The 26,592-nt window shown below is 30.2% G+C and overlaps 2 protein-coding genes across 4 annotated transcripts in view; both read right to left on the bottom strand.

Moving 5' to 3' along the window:
• LOC130664794 (F-box/LRR-repeat protein 16) overlaps positions 1-16,416 on the bottom strand; it is a gene marked incomplete at its 3' end in the record, with an annotated part of 157,060 nt that extends 140,644 nt beyond the window's left edge. Inside the window, 2 exon segments of one of the 2 annotated variants that reach the window (XM_057464890.1) lie at positions 15,597-16,005; positions 16,323-16,416. In XM_057464890.1, coding sequence (XP_057320873.1) covers positions 15,597-15,690 — 94 coding nt within the window. 2 annotated transcript variants of the gene reach the window in all.
• A 328-nt stretch (positions 16,417-16,744) lies between these two features.
• Positions 16,745-26,592, bottom strand: part of LOC130664795 (actin-related protein 2/3 complex subunit 1A-B) — a 31,235-nt gene continuing 21,387 nt past the window's right edge. For both annotated transcript variants that reach the window (XM_057464891.1, XM_057464893.1), the window contains exon 5: positions 16,745-16,854. In XM_057464891.1, coding sequence (XP_057320874.1) covers positions 16,816-16,854 — 39 coding nt within the window. In that variant the 3' untranslated portion in view covers positions 16,745-16,815. The remainder of the gene's footprint in view (positions 16,855-26,592) is intronic.

Below are 26,592 nucleotides of genomic sequence, written 5' to 3' on the forward strand. Positions count from 1 at the left end.
TTTTTAGGTGATTTTCAACATGCTGTAACACGGTGAAAAATGGTCGTATAAAAAATCTTAAAAAAGCAAATTGTAGCCTCAAGTTTCTAGTTTTCAGATCTGGACCTCAAAATTTTTTATCATGTACGGTCCCGGAGTAATCATGAAAAACCAACGAAAAAAAAATTTTCAAAATTTTTGCTGGTCTTTCAATACCTCTATGGGCGACAATAAATTTTTTTGAATAATCCGACTGTCTGACTTTTCTCGGAAATTTTATGCCCTTTAATTTGGTGGCCTTAAAAAGTCTCTACGACGATTTGGCGCCGAGTTATCATTGATCAAAGCAAAAAAGTCCATTTTGGCTTTGATAATCAATAACTCCGGATGTATTGGTCATACAGAGAATGGAAGCAGGGTTTTGAAAACTGGAAAACATTCTCTATAAGGCAAAATTAGTGGCATTTGATAGAAAAAATTTTTTTAAAGCGATATTGTTTGGTAAAAAACAGGTCAAAATTCACAAATTTAAGGATATATGGAAATCTTGCTATAACTTTGGATATAAAGGATGAACAAAGGATATCTTCGACTTTTTTTCAACCTCAAAGTGTCCTGAAAAAACCCTGGAAATTTCAAATCGCTGCGATTTTTCTTTCTTAGTGCCCCGAAGCTTTAAATTTATCGATTTTGTCAAAAATCACCATAATTGGTAGTTTCTCGGTTTTTGTTCATTTTTTCGATTTGAAAATGGTTTTTTTTACCGATAATCTTCATTTCTTTGATCAAAAAGATCGATTAGCGAAAAAAATTTAAAAGAAAAATTTTTTTTTTTTTCAAAATTTTTTTTTTCAAAAATTTTTTTTTTTTCAAAATTTTTTTTTTTGTTGTATCTGCAATGATTTATCATTGTCAAAAAAAATTCCTAAAATTTTTTTTACCGCTGTAACTGCATCTGCTTCAAATGTCAACTTAACAAACATACCCTTTGGGTAACTCTAATGCCGGCGGCAAGTTATAATGTATACGGGTTTCAGACTCGACGGACAGGAAATTTTTTTAAACTATTTTGATGTTTTTTTCGGTTCTTATTGAACTAAATAAATTTCTGAAAAGTATGGAATTAATCTCCATTAAATTATCTTCAAAACAGTATGCAAAATATCTTAATTCTGTAAACTAACAAGGGTATAATAATTGAAATATGTGCCGAAGTGAGGCGAAAAAAATTTCTCGATCGAAAAGCACACTGATGCTTCGCATCATGAGTCGTGCAAAAAGAATCGATACGTCAACTTTTCGGAGAGAGAATACATTTCTGACTAAGAAAAATTTTCTTTTTTAACTTCCCGCTAAGAAAATTGTAAATTTTCAAAAATTCGGGAAGTTATTGGTTTCGGTCCGATTTACGAAAATCGAATTTTCATCAGATGTCGACGTTTAGAGGTCCTAGGAAGCTATTCTGACTAATTTCACGATGATGTCCGAGTGTATGTATGTATGTATGTATGTACGTACGTACGTATGTAAATACCTGTATCTTTTGAACGGATGAACCGATTTTGAACTTTAAGGTGTCATTCGACGCGGCTTGTCAATATCTTGAATCTGTAAGAAAATTGAGCTTGATCGGTAGGGCTTGTTCAGAGATATTCCAAAAATTAAGTTTTTTCAAAAATGTTTTTTTTGGATAACTTTTAATGTGCTGGGTGGATTGATTCCAAAATGAACTGGGCTTTAGAGCTTTATAAGCCGCGTCGAATGCCACCTCAACCATCAAAATCGGTTCATTCGTTCAAGAGAAACCGTTGTCGAAAGAATTAAAAAAAAAAAATTTTTTTATTTTTTCTGAAATATCTTAAAAACGACTCGATAAATCGAGTTCAAAATTTGATCAGCTTTAGAACTTGATAAAACGCGTCGATTGCCACCTCAACCGTCTCAATCGGTTTATTCGTTTGAGAGATATCGTTGGAGAAAAAATGGTGAAAAACGTTTTTTTTCGAAAACAACAGCATTCAAACGTATTTTCGAGCTCGAAAATGTATTCACAATAAGGTTTTAGAGGTTCTTGAGCTCAAAAACAGCGGGCAGTTTTGGGGCTGGCCCGCAGGGTCAACTGACAGACCAATTTTCATTAAAGAAGCAATTTTTTGGAGCAAGATATTTTTCTTTCTCACCTCCGGGCGGAAAGCGTCAACTTTCGTCCCGCTGTGCAAAACGAAGTTGCCGCTTTCCGCCTCCGTCGAGGAAAAAAATAGTATACACTCCTCGGGAAGTAAATAAGAAAGCCTCATATCACATGTTTGTTGACCTCGGCTTCGCCTCGGCCAACAATTACATGTGATCTAAGACATTTCTTACTTTACTTCCCTAGATGTGTAATATACTATTATTGGCCCAAGCAACTTTTATTTTCACTTAACCCGTGAGCACTCCCGTCAGCTTTTCGGTTTACTTTACGCCCGTGATGAGAGTTTTGCTCACGCTTAACGCGTAGGCACCAAACAAATTTTTTCAAATTTGAATCAAGAAAATATTTTTCATAAATTATTTACTTTATGTATTATAAGAATAATAAAAAATAAATGAATGATAATTGTAATTTATTTACGATTAATAAACGTCAATTACACTGAGAGAAAAAATCGGTTTTCTGAACTAAGGAATCGTAGTTCACAGACGACTCAGCTATTGAAGTCAGTTTCAGTAACTAATACGCCACAGTAAAGTGCTCTACGATTACATAGTCGTTCTTAATATTTTTAGTTACATATACTAAGATAGCAATAATGAACATAACTAGTTTAGGGAAAGTTTTTATTACTATCAGTTTAAAGTTAACATAACTATAATTTATATTGTAGTAAGCAATTTATTCTTAGTCTAATAAACATTAAGATTATTGTGATGTTAATAATGTACACTTAGTTCTTCAGATCATTTATAATAGTAGCAATAAGTATTTGTGTCTAGATGTACACACTAGAAAATTGAACTTTCTGCGAATGTACTATTTTGACTTATTGTAACTAAACATTCATAGTTACCATTGCCATAATTTAGTATTGCAAGAAACAAATTTATTTAGCGATCTGTAGTGCAAATTTTGTTTTATTGTTACTGAATTCTTTTTTCTTTAATAGCCAACATTTATATGATAAATACAGAAAATTTTTTTTCTATTACATTAAATGTACTTGATGTTTTTCTATTATTACAAAAATTATTTTAGGAAACATTAATGTCATAATGTAATTTAGTACATACTATATTACAATCAAAAATGATACTAGTCACTCTGTCAAATAACAGAGAAATACTAATGCCAGAATTGTTCTCAAGCTTGGAATATAATACTTCTGAAATAAATTTCTTACCAGGGACACTACAAAAGGTGGGCGCGATCTAGTGGCGAGCACCGAACTACTCCCAATGCTGTTGCCTTGCTCTGGTGACTTCTCTCTCCTCCATATAGATGTTTTCTCCCAAGAAATTTATTCCTTAGTTTAAGCAACTATTCTGTTTTGGTTGGAGCATAAAAAGTTCTTGCGTTAAATAATAGTACTCATTCCGAGATATTTTATTTTCTTTAAACAAAAAAGTGCAGATTGCTACAAAAAACTATTACATCTTGCTTCAAAAAAATATCTAATATTAAGAAATAAAAACTTCTGTAACATGTAAAAATTTATCTTGAATTTTTATCTCGGATCGAAATATTTTTTTTCAAGTAAACATATTCTCACGCTTAAATCGAAAAATGTTTACTTATTTAAAGAGTTTTAATTTCTTAATATAGGAGATATGTTAGTTTTTAGTAACAATTGCATTTTTTAGTTTGAAGAAAATAAATTTTCTCAGAATAACTACTATTTTTTTAACGCGAGAATTTTTGTATGCTTCAACCAAAAAAAAAAAAAAAAGTTGTTTAAGCTAAAAGGAAAATTTATTGGGAGAAAAGATATAAATTATCTTGATTAATTTTCATTTTAATAAATAATTCCGAATTGATTGACAACAAAAAATTTTTACACGCCCTTTTGGTATAAAAAAAAATTTTTTTTCACTTTTTTAATCGATCTTCACATTTTTAACAATTCGGAATTGCTAAGCAAAAAAAATGTTTGATACGCTTCTTTGGCTCAGCAGAACCAATAAGGTGTATATTTTGCAGTACGCACTTTTGGCATTAGGATCGGAATTTATAGCCAGGGAAACTAAATATTAAGGATATCCGTAACTATATGCTCCTTTGAATTTTTTTTTACAGTTGATTATTAGTCAGCAGAAATATTCTATAATTATTAAATTAACTGGAAATTGGTTGTTTAGACAACTAAGATGAAATAGTACGGTTGATACTTTTGTCAGTAGTAAAAGAAACTAAATAAATACAGTTCTATGAGACGACGACTAAACTCTTAGTTGAGTCAACTATTAAAATTATTTCTACCAACTATCATACAGTCACTAAGCTAACATAGTTACTGTATCTATATTATGTTAATCGACCCAATGATAGAGGTAATATTGTGTTCACTACTAAGTCTTGATTTAAAAAGATTGAAGTTTTGTAGTGACCATAATGAGGCAAAAATAGTTTCTTAAGTTTAGTTAATGTAACTATTTTTTCGTGCTGATTCACACTAGTATATAGTTCCAGTAACAATAAAAATTGGTTAAGGAGACTAAATTTTTATATCTGTCGCTGAATAGTTCAGGTTACTAAGCACTTTTCTCTCAGTGTACGTTTATTAATTTAAAATTTAACGAATTCAATCGAATAACATCGCACACCTCAGACTGTCGAAGGTATACGAGCAGTCACAAGAGTAACCGAACATAGAATTTTTTTACTTACGCCTCTACGCCCGTGATGAGGAAAATGCTCACATTTTTTGATTAGCATAAAAAAAAATTTTTTTATAATTTCTATAACAACGAAACAAATTTTTTTTTAAGCGGAATCTGAAAATAAATAAAACTATTCAAAGATAGAAAAAATTTCAACTATTCGTTCCATTTGAAAAAAAAAGTTATTCATGTTTAAAATTGAGCGTGAGCAAAATGCTCATAACGGGACCCTGTGGAAAAGCTCTCATAAATTCTGATAAGATATTGAATATTTTTTATGAGAATCTATGAGCTTCGAAAATATCTATGAGATTTAAGAAAATTCTCATATGAATTTTTATGAGAATCTATGAGTCAAAGCTTTTGATGTTTTCCTATCATGATTTCCGTACTAGATTTTTAAAAGAATGAGTAAGATTTTTTAATTTATGAGATTTTGTGACTCGAATTCCGCCAACGATTATGAGATTGAATAAGTACTTTCACTTCTATAAGATTGTTACAGTTTATTCTAATGTATTTTCAATAAGAATTGATCAGGCGAATTCCGATGTTATAATACTTACAAAATCTAAATAAGATTATTTTTTTATACGAAATTTTCAGAATTTATAAGTTTCAGTAAGAGTTATCCTAGGAGATAATATCTTATTGAATATCATAAAATATTTGTCATATTTTATGAGAAAATATTTAACATGTATTTCTTCGAAATTTTATGAGACTGGATCAGGAATCACATGGACAAATGCAGACCTTTTTCTCATAAAAATTTTATTAGAATTAGTAAGAAAATCTATAATCGAATTAACTTGTAAAAACTTAAAAGATTTAATTTTAATTTAATAGCTATGTGATTTATGAGTTTTTGTAAGTTTTAGTTAGAAGGCTATTGCTTATAAAATATTATAGAGTACTTATGAGATTTTATAAATAATTTCCATTTACATAAAATATTAACTTTATCAGATTCATTCAAAAATAATTCCTGAACTTCATTTTTTTTAATAAGAATTTACACCAAAAATACTAATATTATCACTTTTTTTTGAACTTTGAATATTTTAACTGTTCGGAGATGAGTGAAAATATAAGTTTTTATGTGATTTTTTACAAACCCAGTAAAGTATCTTGCCCCATTTTTTTTTTTTTTTTGTGCAAGATACATTATTTTTTTGTAGCAATATTGCATTTTTTTGGCTAAACCGAATAAAATTTCTCGGAACAAGTACTATTCTTTTCACGCAAGTATTTTTGTATTCTCCGACCAAAATAACAAAAGTTGCTTAAGCCAAGAGAAAAAATTTCTTGGGAGAAAAGACCGATATGGAGAAGGGAAAAGTCACCGGTGCTAAGCAGCAGCAGCGGGAGTAGTTCGGTGCTCGCCACGAGATCGCGCCTACGATTTGTAGTGTCCCTGGTAAAACATTTATTTCAGAAATCTTATATTCCAAATTTTAATACGATTTTATTCGAGTACTCCTCTGTCATTTGACAGACCAATAAGTACCTGTTTGGGTTGTGCTATGGTATATCCCATAATACATCATGACTTTAATAATTAATATTAAGGTATACTTGAGTAATTTTTGATGAATAAATGAACTGACTCAATTTTATAGATTTTTCGTGAATAGATTGCTAAGGATTTTCCGCGTAAATACTCATACAAATATTCTTGAGTATACATAATAAAAATTTTTTGAATTCATGCTAAAAAATTCAATAATTTAGCATATAAACCTTAATCAATACTAAAGAAACTATAACTTAATCAATCTCATAAATTTTTTCGTTACTATATGGAAAATTACTGTACTCACATTGATTAATCAGTATCAAATCTTGTATGATTACTTCAGAAATCGTCTCATACAATCTTATTCATTTCCAAAATCTACTCAATTGTAAACTTTACATTTTTCGAAAACTTATAAATACTTATAATCACAATATTACAGCTTCTGTTTCTTATAGATTCTGATAATTTATATGAGAATTTTAAGAAAAAATTTTTTTTGATGCACCATCTATGAGAAAATAATTGTATCAGAAGTTTTGAGATTTTTCGTGGACAAATACTGATCGTTTTCTCATAGCCAATTTTTTTTATGAGATTTTATAAGACCTTTTCCACAGGGGAGTGCTGACGGGTTAAGCAATTTATTTTTTTAGGCAGGAGAATTTTTCTCTTGGACCAAGAAATTTTTTCTTGGTCCAATAGACTTTTTTTTTGTTCATTCAAAAGGTTGATTTTTTGAATGAGAAAATGTTTTTCTTGGGGCAAAAAAAAATTTATCGCTGCAAGTAAACTTTTTTTCGTTCAGAACAATGGTTTTTTGGAGTGAGATGACTGATTTCATTTAGCCAAGATTTTTTTTTCTTAAACCAAGAAATTTTCAATTTCGTTTCAAAAATAAATTTTTTTTGGAGCAATAGAATTTACTATCTTAAATCAAAAGAAAGTTTTTGAATCAAGTGTTTTATTTTTATTGAATCAAGAAAGAAAATTCGGAATACTATAATTATCTTGAATTAAGTTAACTGTTTTTTCTGTGTACGATTTCTTAGAACAATTTGACATTTAAATGCAAATAACTACCTATACAAAGTCGTCGTTAATGGAAAAAATTTCGTAGGTTGGCCGATGTCTGACTGCCATCGCTCGGCCAAGCATTGACAATTCGTAATAACCTAAACCTGGTTGATTACCAGCAGCCGTTTAATTTTTTAAACGACGCTGCCAATGGCTGGCCAATGGATGGCTACTTATGACTGGCCGATTATCGGTTCGCAACGTTGGGCTACTGTTGTTGAATCAGTGGTTTATGATTGATTCTTCTTAAATGAAAAAATCTACTTATCAATTATAAATTATTCAAATAACTTTTTATTGTAGTTTCCTTTAGTTAATAAATATTTATTTTTGAATTAAACTAAGTTTTAATTAATACACAGTTAGAAATTTTGTGTTCAATTCAACACAAATCGTGTGTTGCAAACGGTCTACACAAATTTTTGTGTTAATTCAACTAATAAACATAAGCACATAACCTAACCAACTCAAGTATACTGATCTACCTTTAGTAAAACTTATGTCAATTTAGCGAACAATAGAACCGTGTCAAAAAGATATGAAAGTTATCTAAATTTAATTGTAAAATGTATATATTTAATTGTAAATATATTATAATCCAAATTTCCCTGCAGACAATGCTGCTACAATGATTTGCTTGGTTATAGTAATGAAGAATCGCGCGGCAACGTTTAGTGAAACAACACAAATTTTGGGCCAATTTTCGAAGAACACAAGAAATGTGTTACATTCTAGATTTTCCAATCATTTAACATAAAAAATCTATTAAAGTAAAATAACACAAACGCTTTGTGTTGAATTAACAGATTTCTGTGTTAAAAATCAACACAAAAAATTTAACCAAATAATTTTTTAACACAAATACACAAATTTCTAACTGTGTAAATATTTTAATTTGTCGATTACAGTTATTTACAACTACAAAGTAAAAAAGGTTGACTTGGCCCAAGACAATTTTTGCCTTAATTTTTTTATTCTTGGGCTGAGTAATTGGGTTTTTTTAATCCGAGAACATTTTCTTCGACTAATGTTATAAAAATATTGTGTCAAGAATAATTAAATTTTAATTCAAGTTAAATAATCTTGATTCAAGAATAATTATTTGAAATCAAATTTATTTTGTTTCCAACCAAGTAAAAAAAACTATCAAAACAAGATACTTTTCTGTCTTGGTTGGTGAGTATAGTAAATTGTCACAATATATATCAACATCTCAAACCAAGAACTTTTTTTGCGTGGCAGAAGAACATTTACTCTCAGTTTGAGAAAACTACATTATCGACTCAAGACAACGGTCTATTGTAACGAGAAAATTTTAATTTTGATTTAAATAAATTATAATCTTAAGGGGTAACGGTAACTGATTTTCAATTCAATTTAATTTACGGACAAACACTAGAAACCTAAAATCGAGAGTCTTTAGCGTTTTTTAAAACCTTAACAGAGGGCTAGAAATTCTGTATTTTCAAAAATTCGTATTCGTCTCCGAGAAAAATTGTTTTAAAATTCTCATTTACTCAACGAGTGCAACAAAGATAGTCCCGTTTATTTTTCTGAGTGTGAGAAAGAGGTCCGGTAACGTATCCCCTTAACTTAATAAAATAACTTTTCTTGAATCCTACAAATATTTACTTCACGGAAGACATAAAATTCTCCCATTGATGATTTTTTTTCTTGACTTGAAAAAAATGTAGTCTCGATCCAAGAAAATAAATGACTCTACTTGAAAAAATATATCGTCCTATATTTTTGAGTGAATTTAACCTAGTATAAATATTAAATGTTGTGAAGCAGGAAATCATATGTGTATATTCAGAATATCACGATACGGCAGTAGAGGGGATAAGAAATAAACATCCTCGACTAATGGTTTATGAACAACTTAAGAAAAAATAAATGGTTTGCTCATGGTAGGAATCGAACCCAGACCGATTTGGCATCACGCGAGAGCTTTGGCAGTTATGCTATCCGATCATTCCCGAAACGTTCGTTTACTTTACCTATATCCAGTAAGCACACTGTACAATGTAGAGTCTACACTACCGCGACTTTAGTATAGTACAGTTAGCTTTCCCAAGAGAATTTTTGCGTTGGGCCATGAACGCAGTTGCTGTTGGTTCAAACGTCTACGCTTACTCGCCGCAACACAACAAAATACTTAAACCAAGATATTTCTTACCATTGAGTCGAGTACTTTTAATTCTTGACTCGAGCCACAAATTATGGAATTCAAAATAAATTATTTTTAAACAAAGAATATTTTACTTTTCGGACAATTGATTATATATTGGGGCAAAATATTTATTTTTCTCACTTTAAGAAAATATTTCTTACTTCAAGAAACATTATATCGGTTGAATAAAAAAAAATCTTATGCCAAGATGACCAAATTTAAGAAAATGTTGTTCTTGAACCAAGAAAATTTTCGGTTTCATTCAAAATTGCAAAAAATGTTCTTGCGACAAGAAAAAATTTCTTGCGCCAAGATATCCTTTTTTTCTGTGTAACAATTAATATATTTTTAACTTCCCGCTAAAAAATTGCAAATTTTCAAAAAAAGGGAAGTTATTGGTTTTGGTCTGATTTTCGAAAATCGAGTTTTCATCAGATGTCGACGTTTTTAGGTCCTAGGAAGCTATTCTGACTATTCCCGGATGGATGTGTGTGTGTGTGTGTGTGTGTGAGTGATCTTTTTTTTTGTCCGACGATATCTTTGGAACGAATCAACCGATTTGAACGTACTTGGTGGCAATCGAAAGAGCTCACCAAAACTTAGAATTGATTAGATTTTGGAGTAGATCGGTCATGTAGTTTACAAGTTATACGAAGAATAAAATTTAAAAAATTTTTTTGTTTTTGGTTGTTTGCATATAACTCATAAACCACTTGCCCGATTTACCTCAAAATATAAGCAGTTCTAACTTTTGGTGAGCTTTTTCGATTGCCACCAAGAACGTTCAAATCGATTGATTCGTTCAAAGATATCGTCGGACAAAAATTTTAATTTTTCAGCGAAGGTACATTTCACTGGCCTAACAAATTTTTGAGCTCGAAGAGCTCAAAAATTTACAAGTAATAATGTTTCCGAGCTCCCTGAGCTCGAAAACAGCGGCAAGTTTCGGGGCTGGCCCGCAGGATCAGGCGGTTTTCAGATTTCTTTTTTTAATTAAATTTATTTGCTTGCTTGGCCGATTGCTGGCTGCCGTTAATCGGCCGATAATCGAGCGCCTTTAAAAATCCGAGATTATCATTCCGGCTATAAGCCGTTTACCGGCCAATAAAAATTACTATTGCTGAGCTATTAATCGACATTCTTGGCCTAGTAATGGCCCGATTTCCAAACTTTGTATGGGTAAAGAGCTCTTAGGAATTCTGAAAGCTTTGTAATGGTTAAGTTGTGGGGAAAAAAATGATCGACAAGAAATGATACTGAAGTTTCCCGAGGTCTAATAATTTTTGAATTTTTTTAAAAACGATAAATTATGGAAAAAAATATATTTGAAAAATTGCACCTAAAGCTTTTTTAATTTTCTTCATGCGCATATTTAAAAATTTTTTTTTTAACTTCCCGCTAAAAAATCGACGATTTTCAATAAATTGGGAAGTTATTGTTTTCACCCCGATTTTCGATAGTCGAGTTTTCATCAGATGTCAACGTTTTGAGGTCCTAGGAAGCTATTCTGACTATTGTCAAAATGATGTCCGAGTGTATGTGTGTGTGCGCGCGTGTCTGTGTGTGTGTGTGTGTGTGTGTGTGTGTGTGTGTGTGTGTGTGTGTGTGTGTGTGTGTGTGTGTGTGTGTGTGTGTGTGTGTGTGTGTGTGTGTGTGTGTGTGTGTGTAAACTCTTTGTAACTTTTTAATTCATGAATCGATTTGGATGGTTGAGGTGGCAATCGAAAGAGCTTGTTGACCCTCAACTTTCCTAAAAATTTCAGATCATTTGATCAAGCAGACTCGAAAATATTGGCGAATAACGAAAAAAAAAAATTTTTTTTCTTAGTTTTTTAGTGATTTCTCAGAAACGACTTGAACGATCGACTTCAAAATCTAATCAACTCTAGAACTTTATAAGCCGCGTCGAATGCCACCCCAACTATCTCAATCGGTTAATTTGTTCGAGATATCGTTGGCGAAAGAAATGATGAAAAACGGTTTTTTTCTATTATCTTTGAAGTGACTCATCCGATCAATCTCAAAATTTAATCATCTCTAGAATTTAAGAAAACGCGCTGATTGCCACCTCAAGCGTCAAAATCGGTTGATTAGTTCAAAAGATATCGGCGCTGAAAAGTTAAAAAAATAACATTTTATGTTATTTTTTCCAGATAAATCAAAATATAATGTGCTAAAATGTGTCTGAAATCATACCAACTCTTCCTCTTTATAATCTCTTCCGATCATCAGATAATGTCATATAACTTGTTCTTTAGTTTTAAACATATTGTCAGCAAAAAATTGAAAAACCCAGTCTTTAATGTTTTTCTCGGATATTCCATATATTATTGCTCTGACCTAAGTCAAACTCATTCAAATCTTGATTTTGATCACTGACATTGATTTCTGCCTTAACACACTTATTTCAGAGAACACAATCGATAATAAAAATTTAAAATCCGCTTCTTCATTAATGATTTTCGATTCTTAACTTTTCAAACTCTAGCATAAAACGTAACTTGCTAGAGCTTGAAAAGCTCATAAAAAAATGATTCCATGTAATAGCATTTTCGAGCTCGAAAATATATTCACAGTGATGTTTTTAAGCTCCTTGAGCTCGAAAACAGCGGGAAGTTTTGGGGCTGGCCCGCAGGGTCAACCGACGCCCATATTTTTAGGTAGATTTTTCTAAAATCTAACTATTGTATTTGTCCTCATGGTCGATTTTTCAAGGAATTTTGTCACAACCTATCATAATTAGTTGAGTAGGGTTCGAAAATACCATCCGTTAAAAAATTTATATATGTATGTATATATATATATATATATATATATATATGGGATATAACGCAGTTTTGAGGACACGATTACGCCTACAATTCTTATCAGATCTTAATGAAATTTTTCACACTTATTCTATGGGCGATTATCACGGTTAAGTTCGAAGATGGGCAAAATCTGTTGATTAGTTTAGAAGTTATGGCTTTTTGAAATTTCCATGATTTTTTGAAAAAATCGATTTTTTTCCACATTCAAGTTCATATAATTTTAAAACTAATACTCATAGACGATTTTCGTAAAAAGTATCTGAAAGCTTGTCTAATAAGCTTTAATTTATGACCTTAAACTTTGTATTTCGACCATTTCATCCTATAATTCGATGGCCTTGAAAATTTTAATGGAATCAAAAAATGTTGAAAATATGGGTTTCATTCCACATAACTTATGAATTATCCATTATAATCTAGTTTCAACAGTTGTATTTTATTGTGCACAAAATATCCTGTAAATTTCACAGTTATTTTATATTTTAAAAGTATTCCTTTTATTACTTATGATGTATCAAATGTACCTCTACTCCCTATGATTGTCACTGGTCTTTTCATTACAATAGCACCCAAAGTTCTTATCGGATCTTAATGAAATTTTTTACACTTATTCTATAGGCAATTACCTTGATCAAGTTCGAAGATGGGCTGAATCATTTGAATAGTTTTGAAATTATGGCTGTTTGAAATTTTCATGATTTTTCGTAGAAATCAGTTTTTTATTCACTGTTGAAGTTCATATAATATTAAAACTAAAACTGATAGACAATTTCAGTAAAGAGTATCATAAAGCTTGTTTAGTAAGCTTTAATATTTGACCTTAAACTTGATGTTTTGACCATTTCTTCCAATAATTTGATGGCCTTGAAAATTCTAATGGAATTAACAAATGTTGCAAATATGGTGTCATTCTACATGACTTATGCATTTCCCATTATAATACAATTTTGTCAGTTGAATTTTATTGTGAATAAAATAACCTGTAAATTTCACTGCTATTTTATATTCTAAAAGTATTTCTTTTATTATTTATGATGTATCAAATGTACCTCTAATTTCTATGATTATCACTGATCTTACCATCGTAATAGCGATTAAAATTATGATCTCATATTAATTAAATTTTCTATACTTTGTTTACGTGAAGGTTAGTTTGGTACATTACCTATATAACGATTTGTCAAATCAACTATCTGAAGTTCTCTATCGAAAATAGTCGTTGTCTTTTTTTACCCTCACTCTAAGAAAACGAGCCTAATATCATATCATGTCTATACACTAACATGTATCACAAGATATGTATGTATGTAACTTTTTATATAGATTAATTGGCAAATCTACCTTCCATTTCGGCTGCCGAATGGCCTTTTTTTTTTTTTGTAATCGATAGGTTAAAAAAAATCCGGAAAACGTTAATAATCTGCAAACTTCAACATCCTCGACAAGAAAGGTCTTATAACATGTTAAGATATGAAAAATCATATCTCAACATGTTATAAGACCTTCTAAAAAGGAGCCAATCAGTTTAAAAATTCTGAGGCTATTAAAAAAAAATTTTTTTGAAAATTTTCTGTCATCGATATCTTTGAAAAGAACAATCCGATTTTAATGATCAAGGCGGTATTCGCTGCCTATTTTAGAGTTTTAGAACTGATTGGATTTTGAAACTATTTTATTAAGGATTATAAAAGTTATCTTATAAAAACGTTTTTACGAAAAATTCATTTTTGGAATAACTCAAAACGAACTTCATCAATGAAGCTCAATTTTTCACAGAATCTATAAATTGATAAGCTGCGTCGAATGCCGCATCAAAGATCCAAATTGGTCAATCCTTCACAAGTTATATAATATTTACATACACTCGAACTTCATCGCGAAAATATTCGGAATTGCTTCTTAGGGCTTTAAAACGCGGAGATCTGTTCAAAACTAAATTTTCCGAAATCAGACCGGAACCAAGAACTTTCCTCTTGTTTTAAAAATTATTAATTTTTTAGCGGGGAGTTAATAAAATCAACTTTTTCATCGCACATCTCGAGTCCGAAGGGGAAGGGGTTACGCTCTTCTGTCGACATATCGAAGTCTCGAAATTCACTTCACTTATATTAAATCACGTTCGATATTTCATAACGAACTGACACGTTATAAAAACACATTAATATTAAGAGAAAACACTAACATACAAATCTAAATTTAAGAAAAAAATTTGAACCATTTGCGTTTTTTTCATAGAAATTGCTATGTCGATCCTGTGCTTGATAAACGGATGAAAAAGCCTGTAAAAGAATCGGTTCTCACCACGATCCAAGTTGATTAATCGATTCCAAGAATTGAAATGAATAAGCTTAAAGTCAGAATAAAAAATCAACTTTTGGTAGACTTTTCCATCCTCATATCAAGCACAGAACCAGCTTGGCAATTTCTGTGAAAAAAAACATGGCTGATTCAATTTTTTTGAAAAAGTTTTTTAACTTCCCGCAAAGAAAATCGAAAATTTTCAAAAGACAGAGAAGTGATTGGTTTTGGTCTATATTTCGAAAACTATTAGCTGATTAAATTACCGACAAGTCCATATACTTTCAGAAAAATGGCGGCATAGCGCGTGACACATGACATTATTTCAAAAATTCGAAAATGAAGATTCTCATTTTAAGTCTAAAATTAAATTTAAAAAACTCTACAATACAAAGTTACGTAAGAAGTGTAATCTTAGAGGTCCAAACGGGAAATATTTTTTTTCATCTTAATTGATCCCTTTAACGATTTCAGTCTAAATAAATTTTTTTTTAAATCGAATATTTTTACTCTTTGCTGGTTGCAATTTTTCTAATGTATCAGGACCATTCTTACAGCTTTATAAGTCGAGCAGTATTGCACGCGAGAATCAATCCAGGCACGATTGCCGCAGGAGTATATTCAACATAAATTTGTTAAATATATTTATAGAAATCATAGCCTTAGATTTTAGTGATCTTTATAGTAATGACCATAAAAATTTAAATAACTAAATGACCACAGTCCTAACGTCAAAGTTTAACTTAACTGGCTTGTGGTGAATAAATTTTTGAATCAGAGTTTTTAAAGGAGTTTATACAATAATTTTATTAACTATATATTTACTATAAGTCATGATTGCCTACCAAAGAAATTTTTCAAAATTAATCAAAATACTACATACCATGCTTGGATGAACGAAGAGCTAACCCGTTGATCCTCTTAGATAATTCAGCACTAGCACGCTCAACAACACCTTGAGCTGATATTGATGACATATCCTCCCTTTATTCCTCACAAACACCTACTTTTACAATTTATCTTAGGTACGTATTCAAAATATATTTTTATTCTCTTTAGCTTTTTGTTATTTTAATGTCTCTAAGATGAACGTACACTATTTTTCGGCACAATTTTATTATCGAATATATCCATTACAAAAGTTAATCCAAATAAATTTAATTGTTTTTTTAGTTTTTGCCTTAACAATAAATTGCATCAACAATATATTTGTAAAAAACACCTGTTTTTCAATGGATTAAAGTACATTCGTTCTTCACTTAAGAGTCTGTAGATTGTTCTAGGTATAAGAACTAAATAGAATTAAATTTCATGTTCATTAGTCGTTTGTAAAATTTTATAGTCTATCAAAAGGAGAAAACAAACTGAAGGTAAAATCAGTGCATATTGTTAGAAATTCTAAGAAGTTGTATTACGGGGATGGCTTGCTGTTTACCTTCAATAAATTTTCACACAATTATTTTATCACAATTTACTAGAATCGATTAACTGAAACTTTTTTTTTTTATTTTCTCAATATTTAAAATGAATTGATTGTAATTTGGAAAAACTGTTAAACAGTAATAAACTAAATACAACTAAAAGAAAAAAGTAACGAGTAAGGTTTTACTTTAACGGATAAAACGATAAAAATATAGATGTAGTAATGGTAGAATTTTGTTTATGAACACAAAAAGTATGAAACATCAACATGGATGTATTCCTTACTACTAAATCGATACTTTGCGCTTCGTCGTGTTTATCTTGTAACCCCTCTCTTCACAATAAACTAAAGAACAAGCGCGTGCGTCAATTTCTAATACGGTTAAGTAGAAATTATAATTACTAACTACAATTGAAAATTTCCCGCCACTTGCTTATGATTTGTTATATAAATAGTAATTTATTATCATTAAAAATTGCAAAAAATGTAAGTTTTGTTGATTTAGAGTACAATCATTCCATACATTTAACTTTCTTATTCAGAAAGATACGATCGGAGTTAATTTTGCGAAAAGGAATCAAAGTAAAAAATTATTATTTTTTCATCTCAATATTTATTTCGACATTATTATATATTGGTAAATGACTTACAATATCATATAAAAAAAAAACTTAACGATTTACATGATCTTCAACCCAGCCATGGCGTTTTCTAGTATCTGAAACCAAATATTATTACAAATTTTTTAACTGTTACTAGCAATTAATAAATATTTTTCGAATCATTTAAAAAATTTTTAAGAACTAATAAAATACAAATTAAAACATCAATTAACATACAGTGTTCACAAATCATTTCTTAAATATCATGTTTTTGGATTTAACAAATATTTCTTACTATTGAAGAAATTATTTCTTAAGTATTAAGAAATCTTTTTAAATGCTAAAAAATCCTTCCATCAGTGTACAAATTAAAAAAAAAACTTCGGTGACCGAAATGAAAGTATACTTCTCATTATTTATTCATTTTCAAGCTATGAGGATAAATAAAATAGTTAGATTTCTATAAAACCTACTAATATACATTTTATGCTAACTCGATCAACAATCTTCGAGACAAAAGTAGCTTAACAAAAGGTTCACGAACACGAAACCCTGAAAACTCATTAATGAAAATGATAGTCAAGAGATGGAAGTCTATCAAAAAATTTATTTTCGATTTCGACTCCGAGTTTATTCGTTTCGATTCTTCGAATCGATTAATTAACTTTAACGGTCGATTTTAATCGATTTTTTAGTGAAAATTAATGTCAATCAAGAAAACCCGTAGTTATCTACTCTCCCGATGAAAAAAGATTTTGTCTATTCATATATGATCATGCATAATTGTCTATATATGATCAGATCCAAAAATTGGCCAGGTCTGATCATACATAACTTGATCTGTTTATACATGATCATACATGATTATATATAATCATGCATGAACGAATATACTCATTTTTAGAATCTCATTTAGAATATCTGTAAATTATTAATTAAGTAGTTTAATTAGGATTTATTATCTTCATCAATATCAATGTCGGTCAAAATTAAATAAAAAAAAAAAAAAATTATTAACCATCGACAATTATTTTACTACGAGGTCACCCATCCAATTAATGTCCAACGCCGATGTTGCTTAACTTTGGTTATCGATGGTTTGTAGTCTGATCCTCTAGTCTGTTATACACTTACAATTAAGAAACGTTTATGGCATTACTTAACTCAAATAATTAAATTGATACTTTATACTTTTAAATTGCTGCCGAAACCTTTGAACATTTTTTAAGTATTGGGGATTTAAATTTGAATGATAGTTGACAGAATAAAAATTTAATAACATTGATATTAAAAAATTGTCATATTATTTAATATATATATATATATATATATATATATATATATATATATATATATATATATATATATATATATATATATATATATATATATATATATATATATATATATATATATATATATATATATATATATATAAATCGAAAGGAACTGTGTTCCAACCGTGTGCCCCATGACACCTTTCGTTTATTTATTCTTTACCCTCCAATAACTCATGCAGCAACACCAGTGTGACACCGAGCGTACACTTGAACTTTTTGGATAAGTGTATATGGGACATTCCACTCCAAATCGACCACTTTTGAACCCCACCCCATACAAAGTCGCCGTTAATGGAAAAAATGCCGTAGGTAGGCCAAACCTGGTTAATTACCAGCAGCCATTTAATTTTTTATCACGATAGCGTAGTCAAATCGAAATTAATTTTTATTAAAATTTTTGAATGTATATGTAATGGCATTGCTGGTTTCATATCAGAATATGACTTTCCGTAGTCTCTTTAAAGGAAACGTCAAACATACGACGCTGCCGATGGCTGGCCAATGAATGGCTACTTATGACTGGCTGATTATCGGTTCGCAACGTTGGGCTACTGTTGATGAATCAGTGGTCCATGATTGATTATTGTTAAATGAAAAAATCTACTAATCAATTAATAAATATTCAAATAACTTGTTATTGTAGTTTCCTTTAATTAATAATTATTTATTTGTGAATTAAACTAAGTTTAAATTAATAAATATTGTAATTTTTCGTTACAGTTATTTACAACTAACAATTAATATATTTTTTAGTTCGTTATCATTTGCAATCAACAACCGCAATTTTATAACTTTACTTATAAAAATTAATTTAATTAAAAAATAAGTATAGTAAATTTTCAAAGTAAATGCCATTTTTATCAATAAATAATCAATTAAATTTAATAAGTTTTCTTTTTTAAAATTCTGTAATTATAATCAAGATAGAACGAAATTGTTTTTTTTTTTTCGAAATAATTGAAAATATCAATTTAATTACTCTGTATGTTTATAAAACCGAGTGTTTGTAGTAGAATGAATAAGTAGATCATATAAAAGTATCACTTTAACATTAGTAGGTTTGCCCAGTAGCTACTGTTCAGACCCAGCAATCAGAAGGATGGCAGTTCGCGCCCAGATTCCAACAGAATTTTCACCGAGTTTTTTTTCACATCGTTTACCTTACTTAAATAGTTTAAACGTTAATGATCACAAACTCTATTAGGTTAATAATAATAAATTTCTTTTTCAATTAAATTTATTTGCTTGCTTGGCCGATTGCTGGCTGCCATTAATCGACCGATAGTCGAGCGCCATTAATAGGCCGAGGTTATCATTCTGGCTATAAGCCGTTTATCGGCCAATAAAAATTGCCATTGCTGAGCCATTTCCAATCGCCATCCAGGGCCAATTTCCAAACTTTGTATGGGACCCCTTTCAATCTGGATAAAAATTTTTTCTCATTTTCTTACTCACCAAAAACGTTTTTCAGAATTTGTTCAAATTTTTTGGCCCTATCAGAAAAAAGTTGTGAATTTCAAAAAAAAGCTTTTTTCTTTAATGAGCTATAACTTTGATAAAATTAACTTATCAGCACATTTTTGAAGCTAAGCTTCTTTACGCGCGTTTGGGATGGGGACCTAACACAGAAAAAGTGAAGCGTCATGAAAAAGTGCAACGAAAATGAGCGAGAAAGAATGAGCGGGAGAAATGGCACTGCCGCAGCGCTGCCTGTTTCCTTCTCTCTCTCGTATTGTGTATATAATATATATTATATATATTAGGGTGGTTCTTATTTAGGTTATGTTCGAATTTTTTTTCGGGATAGTCCTGAATAGGTTCTAAATATATCAAAAAAAATTCGTACCAAATTGCAGCTCTTAATTTTAAAATTAACCCGACTTGCAGCAAATTTAACGCTCTACAAGAAAGGTATCTTGTGATTTATCGCTAACTTTACTGGTTCAAAAGTTATTTGAGGTCAAAATCGAAGCTCTAGTCAATTTCATGGTTTTTCCATTTTTATCGTGGTTTAATGATTCAAAAATGTAAAAAGTGTTATAAATTATATTCTAGATGACTTTTCTTACCTTAAGATTTGCTCTAATAGAAAAATATTAATTGATTAAATATTATTAAAATTTCAATGGAAAATAAAAAATACCAACACTATTATATTTTTTTTTTAATCACAGAGATTTTCATAAAGTTGTTACATTAGTTTTTTTAGCGCATCAGGAAACATTTATGGATGATCTTTAACCGATTGTAAAACATATTGCATTTGTTTTTCATTCTTAGTATAATGTTTACAAAACTCTTGCACTAGTTCAACTCCTCTCTCAGTACAGTCATTCACAACCGATAGTTTTTTGACGAACCATAATGCAGTCCTTATAGCTTTCATTCGCAGCCCATTTAGAAGGATCAATTTAGAAAAATTCTGTTTGTAACTCAAATCTTTCAAAAAATTTAATTGATTCGGCGGTTACAAAAAAATCATTATCATTATACAATAAATAGTTTATTATACTCTTGCATTGAAAGCGTTTTACGCTACATTTTTCACTTGTATGATCGAGGTCTTTTTCTTCCGGGATAGCATCGATTGTAATCTTTTCTTTTTTCGTAGGTAGCTTACTCACAATTTTTAATTTTGATTCTAATGAAACATATTCATCAAAAATTGCCATGAGCGATAACTCTGGCGATAAGTACTATAGATGCTCTATGAATTTAGTTTGAATTTAAAACTAGAGTTTATCAAAATTTTTACCAATGAATATCAAAATCTTTCAACAATATGACCAAAATATCTTGCATATCCCAAAATTTAAAAAATACTTAAAACTTACAATTCAAGAATAACAAAAAATTTGGTGTAACTAACTTTTTAGGGTCACGGTTATTTTTAGGGCCGGGTTAATTTTAAAAAAATTAAGAGCTGCAACTTGGCACGAATTTTTTTTTTTTATATATTTGGAACCTATTCAGGACGATCCCGAAAAAAAAATTCGAACATAGCCTAAGTAAGGATCACCCTAATATATTTATATATCCCCCAAGCCGCCCAACTTTAATTTGGCTTGAATAATTAGTGTGCTACATGGCTTGGGGAAAGTAGAAAATCTTCGAGGGGGCGAAAGAAACAAGCGGATAATTGCTTGTGGGAACCCGAAAGAAACAAGTGGTGTGGCCCTTTACATAGGGTATGGGGAGAACTTGCGTCCCACCATTAATCTATGCAAGCAGTTCACCAGAGCTGAAGTCTGGTACCATGGGGGATCCATTCCAAGCCCCACTTCGACCAGAGTCTCTCTATTTCCTGAGATGGGAGGAGTGTTTGGGTCCAAATGAGGTCGGTCTCGTGGTGGCTGTTGGTGAGACACCCACATGCAATGCATGCCTAATGGGTAAGTTAATGTGAGCTTATGCTCATATTTCGCTTTTATAATATATGGTGGATTCAGTATATACTTATCTCTAGGTTATAAATTAAAACAAAAATAAAAAGTTTGCTCAATTCATGTGACATTTTTCGCAATCTACACGAGTATTTTTAATGTTTTTCAATTTTCAATTCTAATTTTGAAATTATCGCATATCTGGCATTTTTTTAAATTTTTATATTGGTTTATAACTTGAAACATTAATTTTCAAATTATAACTTGAATATAAATATTTATTTTATAAGTAAAAAATTATTCGTTCAAATTAAGGAAAAATAAACACAAGTAATTTTTTCAATTAAAAAAAAAATCATCTGTTTAAAAAGTTAGATAATTTATCATTTTGAGAATATCAAATGTCTGCTAATTTCAGTTATTAAAATTGAAAATTAAATTAAAAAAATCTGGGCGTTGGTTGGCCCTGCGGGCCAGCCCCAAAACTTCCCGCTGTTTTCGAGCTCTTTGTGCTCTAAAACGCTATTCCATGCACTTGTTTTTTTATGAGCTTTTCAAGCTCTAACAAGTTCCATTTTATGCTAAAGTTTGAAAATATAAGAATCAAAAATCAGTAAAGAAGAAGCGGTTTTTAACTTTTTATTCGCGATAATGATCAATGAAATAAATGTATTGAGGTAGAAATCAATGTCAGTGATCGAAATCAAGATTTGAACAAGTTTTGAATTTGGTCAGATCAATAATATATGAAATTTCCGAGAAAAACATTAAGAACTGTGATATTTCAATTTTTTGCTGATAATATGATTAAAACTAAAGAATAAGTTAGATGACATTATATGATGATCGAAAGAGACTATAAAGAGGAAGAGTTGGTATGATTTCAGACACATTTTAGTACATGATATTTTGATTTATCCGGAAAAAATAACATAAAATGTTATTTTTCTAACTTTTCAACGCCGATATCTTTTGACCTAAGGAACCGATTTTGACGTTTGAGGAAGCAATTGGCGCATTTTATTAAATTCTATAGCTGATTAAAATTTGGAATCGATCGGTTCAGCCGTCTTGCAGATATTTGGAAAAACTCGTGTTTTACCATTTCTTTTTCCAATGATATCTCTCGAACGCATTAGCCGATTGAGATGGTTGAGCCGGTGATCGACGCGTTTCATTAAGTTTTAGAGCTGCTCAGATTCTAAAGTCGATCGTTCAGGTCGTTTCTGAGAAGTAAAAAAAAACTAAAAAAAAAATTTTTTTTTTCATAATTCGCAAATATTTTCGAGTTTACTTGATTAAATGATCTGAAATTTTCAGGAAAGTTGCTGGCCAACAATCTCTTTCCTTTGCCACCTCAACTATCCAAATCGATTTGTCCTCTTCTAAAAAGTTGATGACCGGATGTCGTATCGTTTTACGTCACTTCTGTGACTATTTTATTCGGTTGTCGATTGGTTGACCGAGATAATGGCGGGATTTCTGAAAGAATGAAGGCGAGCGAAGCGAGCGTGTTATGTCTCGTTAATTAAAAAGTTATAGATCGTTTTACATCCACACACACACACACACACATGCTAATAGCATGGGAAAATTCGAAGAGCGAGCGCTACCTTTTAAAATTGAAGTAAAAAATCGTCTTTTTTACAGGATTTTTTTTCGATATGTAGAAACTTTTTTTACAACAGCCGAAAGAAAAAAAAATATCGACTTTTTTGTTAAGCACCTTAATACATATATATTAGGGTGATCCAAAAAATATCAAATTTTTTTTTTTCTTGGAAACAGGTTCAAAAGTTTCATTTATAGATAAAAAAAAAGACGCCTGTGCAAATTAGAGCTCTTAAGGTTGTTCGGACATAATCGCGACATTCAGATAAAAATCTGAATTTTGAGTATGTTATTAATTAATATCAAATACGTATAAATTAATTTTTTCAGGTAAATCTGACGAAGAGTTTTCGCGTTATTCATTATTGAAATAACGTAATTTAACATACAGAGTATAGGAAACGTAGAAGAAATGCCCTTGTATCGAGTTATGTTGTTGCTCCTTAAAAAGATAAAAAAACAAAAAAACTTTTCTCTTTATTAATTAACTATCGTAGAGTACGTTAAAAATAGTTAAAAAAAATTTTAAAAATACTTTAATAAGAAGCACAGAAAATTCACAAAAAAATATCCACCCGCCATGATGAAAAATAATCTATTCACGTGGCTCAGATAAGTGCGGCAACGTCGCAAGAAATAAAACGCGCTAACTTTTTTAACTTAAAAATATAACTGATTATTTCTGCAGATGCATATCATATTTTATGACAATTTTTTATTTAATTTTTTAACTTGTACTTGCGGTAATTTGATTTGCATTAATCATTTTTATAATGTCATTTATAAAATATTTTCTACTTTTCGAAATTAATAAAATTCAACTCAACACTTGCCAGCTAGATCAACGTGAACAGCTGTTCGAAGCGACGTTGCCAGATCTACATTATGAAAAAAAAATACTTGAGTCGAAAGTATTTTATTTTTTATTTATATTAATTAAATTAATGGATTACTCCGTCTAAAAATAATGATAAGTACAGTCTAAATTTAAATAATGAATTTATATAATTACATTTCCAATTTTTGGGGAAAAAAAATTTAGACTTTATTTTGATTTACGGGGTACCATCCGAACAACCTTAAGGGTGGGCAGTACTAACCAAATTTTCGAATTTTACTTGTCTAATTACGTTTTGAATAATTACTTCACTCGAATGATAAAAACCTTCCGAAAAAGTTTGTCTTTCACATTTTTTCGGAAGCTATAAAAATTAATCGTGAGGATTCAAAACGATTAAAACAGTTGAAATCCTCATGAATCGTATTTTCTAATCAGGGTAAAACTGTGTTGCGTTGTTCGCTATGCATTATTCTAGTAGAGGGAGGCGAATACCGTCCGAACTACTGGCATCTTTGTGTTAGGTGAGCGTTGTACACCGTAAAAGTGATGAAACAACAGAAATATGTCAATTTTCAAGTATTACAAAAGTATTACAATTTCAAGCTCAAAAATTATTTTAGTCCTTAGATTGGCCTTCAAAACTCCACCGCCCATCATGCAGTATGATTTATAAATTTATAATTATGTATAGAAAAATTTATTTTAGAAATTTTGTAAAATTTCATGTTATTTTCATATATTTTTTACCCTTGAGGTGCATGACTCGGATAGGTAAACTGTGTTATACACTGATCAAAGAAATTAAGGGATAGAAAAAAAATCCGAAATTTTTAGGTGATTTTCAACATGCTGTAACTCGGTGAAAAATGGTCGTATAGAAAATCTAAAAAAAGCAAATTGTAGCCTCAAGTTTCTAGTTTTCAGATCTGGAGCTCAAAATTTTTTATCATGTACGGTTCCGGAGTAATCATAAGAAAACCAACGAAAAAAAAATTTTCAAAATTTTTGCTGGTCTTTCAATACCTCTATGGGCGACAATAAATTTTTTTGAATAATCCGACTGTCCGACTTTTCTCGGAAATTTTATGCCCTTTAATTTGGTGGCCTTAAAAAGTCTCTACGACGATTTGGCGCCGAGTTATCATTGATCAAAGCAAAAAAGTCCATTTTGGCTTTGATAATCAATAACTCCGGATGTATTGGTCATACAGAGAATGAAAGCAGGGTTTTGAAAACTGGAAAACATTCTCTATGAGGCAAAATTAGTGGCATTTGATAAAAAAATTTTTTTTAAAGCGATATTGTTTGGTAAAAAACAGGTCAAAATTCACAAATTTAAGGATATTCGGAAATCTTGCTATAACTTTGGATATAACGGATGAACAAAGGATATCTTCGACTTTTTTTCAACCTCAAAGTGTCCTGAAAAAACCCTGAAAATTTCAAATCGCTGCGAGTTTTCTTTCTTAGTGCCCCGAAGCTTTAAATTTATCGATTTTGTCGAAAATCACCATAATTGGTAGTTTCTTGGTTTTTGTTCATTTTTTCGATTTGAAAATGGTTTTTTTACCGATAATCTTCATTTCTTTGATCAAAAAGATCGATTATCGAAAAAATTTTGAAAAATAAAAAATTTGAAAAAAATTTTTTATTGAAAAAAATTTTTTATTTTTCAAAATTTTTTCGATAATCGATCTTTTTGATCAAAGAAATGAAGATTATCGGTAAAAAAACCATTTTCAAATCGAAAAAATGAACAAAAACCAAGAAACTACCAATTATGGTGATTTTCGACAAAATCGATAAATTTAAAGCTTCGGGGCACTAAGAAAGAAAACTCGCAGCGATTTGAAATTTTCAGGGTTTTTTCAGGACACTTTGAGGTTGAAAAAAAGTCGAAGATATCCTTTGTTCATCCGTTATATCCAAAGTTATAGCAAGATTTCCGAATATCCTTAAATTTGTGAATTTTGACCTGTTTTTTACCAAACAATATCGCTTTAAAAAAAATTTTTTTATCAAATGCCACTAATTTTGCCTCATAGAGAATGTTTTCCAGTTTTCAAAACCCTGCTTTCATTCTCTGTATGACCAATACATCCGGAGTTATTGATTATCAAAGCCAAAATGGACTTTTTTGCTTTGATCAATGATAACTCGGCGCCAAATCGTCGTAGAGACTTTTTAAGGCCACCAAATTAAAGGGCATAAAATTTCCGAGAAAAGTCGGACAGTCGGATTATTCAAAAAAATTTATTGTCGCCCATAGAGGTATTGAAAGACCAGCAAAAATTTTGAAAATTTTTTTTTCGTTGGTTTTCTTATGATTACTCCGGAACCGTACATGATAAAAAATTTTGAGCTCCAGATCTGAAAACTAGAAACTTGAGGCTACAATTTGCTTTTTTTAGATTTTTTATACGACCATTTTTCACCGAGTTACAGCATGTTGAAAATCACCTAAAAATTTCGGATTTTTTTTCTATCCCTTAATTTCTGTGACCAGTGTAGATAAAATTACATACAGAAAATATAATTCGGCGTGTTACTAAACACGTGAAGAAAGTTTATTTATGGAAATTTAAAATATGAGGTAATTGTTGACAATAACGACTCCACGCATTTTCCAAAGTTCCAAGTTGTTACACCTTAAAGATCTATAATTAAACTTTTTCCACG

This window comes from Microplitis mediator, chromosome 3 (assembly GCF_029852145.1).
Source record: "Microplitis mediator isolate UGA2020A chromosome 3, iyMicMedi2.1, whole genome shotgun sequence".
In the NCBI taxonomy this organism is placed as follows: domain Eukaryota; kingdom Metazoa; phylum Arthropoda; class Insecta; order Hymenoptera; family Braconidae; genus Microplitis; species Microplitis mediator.